General features: G+C 34.7%; 1 protein-coding gene across 9 annotated transcripts; it reads left to right on the forward strand.

Moving 5' to 3' along the window:
- Window positions 1-1734: 1734 nt before the first annotated feature.
- LOC113287794 lies at window positions 1735-5192 on the forward strand. Of its 9 annotated transcripts, none has more exons than XR_003330317.1 (5): window positions 1735-1952; window positions 2208-2370; window positions 2457-2496; window positions 3589-4658; window positions 4864-5192. XR_003330317.1 is itself a non-coding variant. In XM_026536632.1 (4 exons), the coding sequence occupies exons 2-4, from the start codon at window positions 2355-2357 to the stop codon at window positions 3886-3888; spliced, it is 402 nt and encodes a 133-aa protein (XP_026392417.1). In that variant the 5' UTR covers window positions 1735-1952; window positions 2208-2354; the 3' UTR covers window positions 3889-4495. The 9 variants fall into 9 exon arrangements, 2 of the variants coding, with proteins under 2 accessions (XP_026392417.1, XP_026392418.1); XR_003330316.1 differs by having other exon boundaries at window positions 2208-2365; XR_003330314.1 differs by lacking the exon at window positions 2208-2370 and having other exon boundaries at window positions 3589-4105; window positions 4212-4658; window positions 4864-5191.
- Window positions 5193-9357: the final 4165 nt, after the last annotated feature.

Here is a 9357-nt window from a genome sequence, read left to right on the forward strand (position 1 = left end):
TTAGATGCTTTAATTGTTCAGTTTTGCAAATCATCCATTTTATTTGTGCTCTGTAAATGTTCTCGCGTTCCTAAAGGCGTCCAACGTTGGGAAAGCAGCAGCGAGCACAATAGCGCTTTCAAATGCTTTATTCTTTTGTCCTACCAATCAGATAAGTGAATCATCATCTTCGGGTAACTAATTTGTCGGTACTACTCTGTCTGTTTCCTCCTCGGTATTAATCATATGATGTTAATTTAAGTCGTTGCATCCAACATATTTTACAACAAGAAAAAAAAAGAAGAAAACCTTCCAATATTCCCGTTTTTTTAGAAACGTCTCTTTATTCATTCGACTCTGTATAGTTTATATGCTTTAATAGTTCAGTTTTATATTCACATGCTAAGTTACATGGCTTGGTCAAGCAACCACCCTGCTATAATCTATGGCTCATAATTTTTCTTTCTATTTGGTTTCATTTAACCGCACAAATCACAAGTTAACGTCCTTAATCTTAGTCTCTATCCTATTACTAATTGTTATCCTTAAATGAGTTATGCTTTATTCGTTATATTCACAAACTTTGATCACACTGCTAAATATTTTATCTCAACTTTTTTGTCATTGATGTTTAGAATTTTTGTCATTTGTAGATAAGTGACAACAATATCTTTTGCGCCCATGTTTACTAAAACATAGATCTCTTTTGCGCGCATGTTTACTACTATAAGATAGTGCAAAGAAGATATTGATAAAGTACACATGTTTACCGCTATAATTTTGTCATCAAGAGTGTTTTCCTACCTTACTAAGAGTCTTTCTTGGGCATGCTTACATGATTTTAAATTTTCAGGTAACAAACGCCAAAATAATTCCAATTGATGAGTCATAATATTATAGTCAACAAAAGTTAAGAGCTACCAAAATTTGATTGTAAGAATTATTGTATCCAAGAGATTTTGTAAGGCATTTCACTCAAAAATATTCCTTACTAAATGTTTTAACATCATTTTCATTCAATGATGGATAATTGAGTCTAATGTTATCTGGTTAAGTGGTTAACCATTTGACTGACTAGCTCACCATGGTTTCATCATTTTTATGCAGCGAATAACCACACGTTTGGAGGGTCAATATTGTAGAATATGTAGGAGTTTGGAGGTATTAAAGATCTGTAGCTATTGAATTCGTAAGAACATAGAATGTGATATTTATTGTTGAGTCCATACTTGGTTTTAATCTTTTTGGACTATTATTAAAGATAAAAGTTAACAAGGATCTTGACATTTTTAAGGCCAACCCAACTATCCAGAACTAATGAACTCAGATGACATGATTTTTTTTATAACTAACATAGTTTAATATTTTGTTTTTACACGGTCACTAAAACAAGGGAAATTCAGAAGTGCATTTCAAATGACCCATAAGATACCTTTGTAAACTATAAAACATTATAACGTTTTTATTTATTTATTTATTTTGGAAATAGAGTGTGAAAAATAATTATGATAAATTCGTGGCTTGAGGATACAAATCTATCATGTTCAGGAAGATGTGAAAGTTTCAAACATGCTAGAAATAAATCATATATCAAGAATACATGACACAGTTTGGATAACTTTGCCTATGTAAAGATTGGTCCAGATTCAATCTCCCATTAGATAAATCTAAGGCTAATAGTGTTATACATGGTTTAATTGTTTGGGCTTACACACGGTTTAATTGTCGACTCATTTTTCTCTTCATATTCTCTTCTCTTCATATTCCCTTCTTTCTCACTTTTTTTTTTCTCTCTTGCTCGAAGTTGAACAAGGTTTTAGGATTAGTTTAAAATGGTCCAATGTAAAACTAACAGAAGAAAAGTTGCTTAATGTGATTTGGTGAGAATTGATGGAAGCATGATTTGAGATCCTGATTGAGAAAATGATTGCAGAAAAATTATCTACTTTTCTGCAAGGAGAGTTTAGATATCGGTAAGAATAAAAATTTTAATGTGCAATTTTTCTTCAATCCAGCGTTTCATGGTTCTCTGATTGGATATCAATCTAGGTTTTATTATTTAGATGGTTCAATTCGGCGATGAATCTTATGAATCGTTGATTTAATTTAAAGTTCTTCGCGAAATGTTTGTAGAAATGCCTGAGAGGTCAAGCGTCTTATTTTGGACATGATTAACTAGGAATAAGTAGCATAAAATGTCTACTTACGAAATTTTCTTCATTTTTCAGTTACATTTGAGTTGGGAAATTTATTAGTTTTCTCTGGGTTGGATTATAGTAAAACAGCGAAATCAATAGAAGAACACATAGCATAAAGTGGCTTCAGGCACCAGTGACTGTATAGCGCCAAAGTCAATCAATTCCAAAACTTTATTTATGTTTTACAAGTTGGGTATGCGTAAGAATAAAATTGATTTAGAATCGCCTCATGGTTGCTTTCGGTGATGCTAATATATTGTGAGTGTGGTGATTTTGCAGGGACGGTGTGGACTAATAGAAATCTATTTCGTGCTCATGGGTATGTGAATTATGAAAATCAACAGCAATTTATTTCGTGCTCATGGGTATGTGAATTATGAAAATCAACATGGATGGAATGTTGAATTCTACACTAGGCTTCGGCCATGTCTTACCTGGAAATGATAATTTTCATGTCATTAATGTATCCAATATTTTGTTTGAATTTTAGGGTTTGGGTTTTAGTTGTTTGAAATCACTCTATGAAATTGGAGAACTAAAGAAGAATGAGAATGATAAGATAGTCGCATAAATATATGATACATTGTGAGTAACTCAGCTGTTAGAGATACCGAAGTTTCAGTATATTGTGGAAGAGTTAGGAATGTTTGGCCTAGAAATGTTTTTGTTTTATTAGGATATGTGTCGTTGTTTGTTCACTACTTGGAGTCTTAGAAGCTTATGAATCATTAAAACGATTAGACGAACATTGTAGCTAGGTAGGTTTGTATATGACTTTTTATTTGAGGTTTGTAATCATCTTTGGTCTTAGAAGTAAGGACCAAAGTATTGAGTTAATGAACGTAGTCATTCCCATCATTTTCAAATATTGTGAGATACAATGTTTTGTTTAATGCTAACAGAATTCAAGGTTCGTCGCCAGAAACCAGAAGTCTCTCAAAAATTCACAAGAGATACTTAAAGAGATGTGTGAGATTTTAAGTTCGAAATATATGGAGCAGTCGATCACACGATTTATTTTTAGTCTTCTGTAATCCGTTTTTGACTTCTTTTGTGATGCTTATAGCAAGGGCTCAACCTCTTAATTCGATAATGCCTACAATAAGTGCTCTCTTAAGTTAATTGAAGGTTTATTTGAGTTATTGGGGTTTGAAAGTGTTATGGTTTGTATTTTTTGGTTGGTCTATTTTGTTAGAGTTAATCTATTATTGCTTCTATCAAAATTAAGTACTGATTAGTTACACCAACAGGTTTATCTATTTTCTTTAATTCTTCAGCTGGTTACACAATGATTACTCGACTTCCGATGGGGTTTAACGTAATTTTTCCGTTGTGCGTACTAATAATAAATTTTTCAATCACGAATTTAACGTTTTAGTAACTGAAGTATGTTTGTTTTCATTCATTGCAGGTGAACCAAATGGCCCAGCTAGCCCAAAATTATCAAAGCTATGTTGCAGGTTCACAGGATTCTATAATGGGGACCCCTCCTGTCCCAAAGAATGATGAAGGGCCAGTTGTTACAACACCGTTGAATGCTCCACAAATTTCAGCACCTCCACCTATGTTGCCGATGCAAAGCTCCAACACACACACGCCCATCCCGACAACGTTGTCACCAGTACAAAATTCAGTACCTCCTCAGAATTTCCTAGTGAAAAATTCATCACGACCCTTGGTATTGGTGATACAAAATTCACCAGTGCCTTGACCGATGTTTCTGGTAAAAAATTCAGCGTCTCCACCAATGTTTATGATACAAATCTTAGCATCTCAGTTCAGCGCCTCTACCATTGCTACCTATACAAAATTAATCACCGCCATTAACGTTTCCAGCCCCGTTAAGTTATTTCACTCTTTGAAGAAGCAGTACCACTTAGTATCATACACTAACACTGTATGTTTTCTCCCCCTGCCATTTTATAAAGGTACATTTGTACTCGGTTGTTTTTATATATACTCTTGCAGTTCAAGGTCGAGTTACTCAGCAAGTTGCACACTTTGTAACGCAAATACCTTCGTTGTTTGGTACAGTGGTAGACATTCCTGTTGTTACTCCAGTATTAACAACACTTTTCAGAGTCGGTTGGGGTTATAGCTCAAACATGAATCTATGGGACATAATAATGTCACTGCATCAATCAAAGAGTTTTCTTTGAATTCCTTCCAGTGGCCAAGGTCTAGCGTTTTCTTTGAATTTCTTTACTGATCATTTACTGATCAATTAAAGATTTTTCCTAAGGATTGATTGTTATTATAAAAAAAGCTTAGTTTATTTTGCATCTTTAATATACCGACTAAAGAAAAAGTTTATCTTACTTTGAAGCCTCTCATATTCCTCCTTTATTTTGGCAACTTTCAAGTTCCAACTGCACTCCCAAGAAAACAAAGGCACCATCTTCGTGTATGGACCCAAGAAGAAGAGTAAATGATTGTCCAAAGGAGTAATATTAATCTGCTCATCAGATTGTGCATCTCACGGTGAGCGCTAAAGATGCAAACTATTTTTGGTTGGATCATTTAAACGCCAATTATAGATGTAAAATTGGTTTACAAAGAGAAACTATATATACTGATGAAAATGCAAATATTAAGTGATGGTTTTATTTCATGAATTTACTTATTGTTGGTCGTATCGTTTTGATTTTGATGGTTGTGGTGATACGCTTTTCTTCTGTTAACACAGATGTAGGCCAAGCCTAGACGGTCCACTCATCTACAGTGATGGTACAAAACCATATACGGTATGCCAAAACGATTCCAAGTGATGGTACAAAACCATATACGATCCGCCAAAACGAGGCCAAACTTTGGAGTTTCTTAAATCGACAAAATTTGAAAGCTTTTACTGAAAACAGCTATCCGAAGAACCAAAATTATATCACAAAAGTCATTCAAATTATCGAAATTGAAGAGGTGGGGTCGACCGGAAGATTGGCCGAAATTGAAGAAATTTTAGGAAACCTCGAGTTACAAATTCTGCAAACAAACCCGAGTTCTTAGTGAAATTGGAATTTAACATTTGGCGATATTTTTTTATTTCTTTCAATTCATTGCCTACTTAAAGAAATTATAATGAAGTTTGAATTAATTACAGTAAGTTTGAAATGCAGTTAGAAGATGTTGAAAAAAAATGTGAATAAAATTGAGTTAGATTTGGAAGAATTAGCAAATGTAAGGAAACTACATCGAGAAACTAGAGTGAAACGTAAGGAAACTACATCGAGTTTGTAGGTCAATTGTAGGAGTTTGATGAAATTTTGAAGAAAATTTAGCTTAGTTTTCAAGCTCTTTTTTTTTTCAACATTTTCGAATGATCCTCTTTTATAATTTCTTTGTAGTGCAACTGCATCTTTTAGGAACTTTTTTTAAAGATGCTTAATCAAAATTTGAACGAATCATATGAAAAGATCAACATAAAATGTTGCTAGAAGGGTCGTGCAATATGGCATCACTTGGCCACTTTTTTATGTTGTTAATAGAATAAAACGGAAATAAAATTAAGTTGACCCGGCTCATTTCAGATAAGCCTCGGACATGAAAGCCATCTGCCAGTAGGCAGTATGTTCCCATCCAAGGGGACTCAGAACCTTAAGATAATAATGCAAAAAAGTCCGCCACTATGTGGGAATTGTCGACTCCTAAGAAGAAAAATCATCTGAGACAGGTGACACATCCCGATGTTTTCATTCGTTTTGCTTGAGTAGTGCTGGATTAAGTAGTAAAGACATGGCAGTGGTGCTTATATAATGTCAATTTATCATAGTTGGGCGTAGGGGGGAGTCCAGGTACTGATCTATTATGTTGTGTTCAACGGAAGTGGAAGATACAACAGGGATGGTGATGCACCGTGTGCTTAGTTCAATTGTTTGTAATTTCAGGGTGCATCCTAGGGATGTTCAAACTTCAAACTAAATCTGAGTCTTTCCTTTAGAAGATATGAATCTCTTCCTTTGGAAGGAAAAAAAAAGAGGAAATTTCTCTTAAATTAATTGACACAAAAAATCGGTTGAGTGAAATAACTTATATGTACATTGTTTTATTTTACTGGACAACATAGTCCCTAGAAAAATTCACCAATCTTCTGACGTATGGAAAACGGGGGACTTCAATCTATTTTTGACGTATGCCTGTAATAACATATTAATCTATACTTCATACGCAGTACATAGGCGAAACAGCGGCCAAACAGGGTAACAATTATGGAACTGACCAAGGCTACTTATTATCGGGTTGTAGCGATAATAGGGCATATAGACTTACGAAAACCAGAAATGCTCATAGTAGTTTTCCCTTGACACCATTAAATAGGTTGATTGTAGAGTATATGGTCCCAAGAGAAGTGAGATTTGCACCATCCAGGAGGAAAAAATATTTCTCTCTTACAGCATTTGAGAGAGAATTAAATTTAAAACAGGGGGAAAAATAAAATAAGAAAATATCCTATGAGTTCTATGAAACCAATGTGGATCAACATATATAAGGGCTAATATCATACTCCCTCCGTCCCACTCCTAAGTGACCTATTTGATTTTAGATTTTGTCCCAATGATAAGTGACCTATATCACTAAACAATGAGATATTCCGGAATTATCCTTTTAGTTAATTATAAATAATATATGAAATATGTATAATTTGATAGGCATGTTTATATTCGTTACGTAGGTGTTTTAAAATGTTTTTCAATTGTATGAAATTTGCGAACATCCGTGGAGTATTTTGAGAGATAAACCATTTTTAAATTTCACTAGTTATTATTCATAAGGGTATAATTGTAAAAAATGATTAAAAATACTATTTTCCTTACTTGCCTTAAAAATTGTGCAAATTTCAAATAGGTCACTTACGAGTGGGACGGAGGGAGTATTTAAAATACAAAACCCAATACAATTTGGGAATGTGGATCACCATATATAATGGCTAATATCATATTTAAAATATAAAACCCAATACGATTTGGGGAGCAATACAGAAGGTATTGGCATCAGAAGGAGTTGATAAGTTTTGGATCTCAACTGGAATGATTTTCAAAATTAACCAACGCCAAGGTCCGTGCCGTTACGGCACGGGTTAAGATCTAGTATCGATATAAAGTTGGTGTCCATGGAATTAATTCAATGAAATATGGTTAGAAATGTACAACACAATAAGTTCACATTTATCACCAAATAAGCCATGGCACAGTGGTTTGAACTACCTTGTATAGGTTAGAGATCGCGAGTTCGAACCTCTTCGCCACTGTTTTTTGCCAGGTTTATTAGAAAATAGTAGGTCAAAGCATACAGGTCAAAGTCAAAATCGCATAACAATGGTATCTGTCCGATTTTAGGGAAGATTCTATTCAACCTCACGATTCAAATCGTGTTGGAAATTTCTGGAGCGACTCGTACGATTCAACTCGTGGATCGTACGAGTTAAAAAACCTTGATAAGCATATTTAAACGGGCCTTATGTTTTGAGGGTGGTTAAAACTAGTCAACCTTTCCTACCGCCCCTGACCCCATCCATAGGTTATCCATAATATCAATCCCTTAACTAGAGAATGTTTAAATCTAGATCCGTAATTATTAAGAAATAATCATATCCTTATGTACCATGCCAAGTCCTTAACTGTCAATTATTAAAAGATAAGTTACACATGCACCTGTTTAGCGTAATTGACAGTTAAACATGCATAGGAGTTGGATACATGGCATGTTACTATGTTAACTACATAATATTTTAATCAGTATTCAAAAGAGTTAACCACATATTCCAAAAGCACCGTCACTACCCAAATCTTTTGATACACAAATAAAATGCATATGGATAATGGTGTTTGAGGGTAAAAACTAGTTCTCCTGTTTTTGGTAATTTTGGGTGTGTTGATGAGGAACAAATTCAAACCCTAAACAACGCACTGCACGAGAGTACTTTCATATTCGAGAGATCAATCTGTAAGACTCTGGCCTACACCAAGAAATGGTCGTTCCAGACTCAATTCAGTCATAAAGTGAAGGAAATGGGGTTGATCTTAAGGAGGGAAGCGAAGAAGGTGTTTGAGATCAAAATATTGAATTATGAAGGTTTGGATTTTTATGACTTGTATCAGAATGTGGAACTGGCTTGCATAATGTAAGCTATCAGTTGTTAAAGCATTGCTCGGTCGAACTGGCATGCGTTGCTATCTCAAGCATGTTTGTCAATGTTAGTGATCAAAACTATAAGTCTTGATTTCTAGTCTACTGTAGCTAAGTCTCGGACTAGGATAGAAAGTGTAGTTGAGCTCAAGAACTTCATAGCGATTCATCATACAAGAAGAATAACTACTAAAGGAACCGGTGGAACTTCTCGACAAAAAGGTCTATGAAGACTTGAACTTATCTGTCACTCAAAAATCTATCTACTCTTTCTCCTACTTCTTGAGACAAAAAGTCGTATGCTATGTATAAACTTAGATTATACACATTTGGTATTTCGAGCCGAGTATACCTCGCCTATCTATATCTCGAAATATGTTTTGGTAAGCGTTTCACTTTGACCATGTTTATCTTTACCTAGTGACAAAAGTCATGATATGTTTCAATCACTTTGAAAATTGCTTTGACGAGAAATGGTGTAACAACTGTATAACGTCCTCTAAAAATGTTTCAATGGTTGTAATGAGAGTTTAGATTACATAACCAATGATGGACATAAGTATTGTTGTGGAAACACATATGTGCATAAGTCCTGTTCCTTGAACCAAAGTTTGCGAACTTTGTTGATCAAGAGAAACCGGAAGAACGGCTAGTTGCCAAGTCCGCGAACTCAATCCGCAAACTGCCGAACTTCTCATCCCGAGAAATTTTGCTGGAGTTGACAAACTAGCTGTGTCCGCGAACCCAGTTGTAGATGGTGGATTTTCGATAAGGGTTAAAATCGTAAAACCATAATTATACATGCTCCTGATCCGACAATCAGATGAGTATTGAGGCTCATGTCTCTCATTGAATCATGAAAGCTCATGCCATAAAATCTCTGACTGAGAAGGCTGTCTCTCAGAGTATATGTAGATTTGTAGTCTCTCAGCTGAGGCAACGACACATCTCATGAATACTGAGCAATATCAGTAATTGTTTCTATATAAAATCGAAAGATTGGATGGCTCCTAGACAACATGCCTGCTAGTATAGAGCAATAACGTCTTCAGGATGCAAC

The sequence above is a fragment of the Papaver somniferum genome, chromosome 6, assembly GCF_003573695.1.
Source record: "Papaver somniferum cultivar HN1 chromosome 6, ASM357369v1, whole genome shotgun sequence".
NCBI classification, from domain to species: domain Eukaryota; kingdom Viridiplantae; phylum Streptophyta; class Magnoliopsida; order Ranunculales; family Papaveraceae; genus Papaver; species Papaver somniferum.

Excerpts from the sequence above, each read along its gene's own strand:
- LOC113287794 (XM_026536632.1), top strand. Across the intron at positions 2,543-3,588 it reads AATTTATTTCGTGCTCATGG|GTGAACCAAATGGCCCAGCT; the intron begins GTATGTGAATTA and ends CATTCATTGCAG.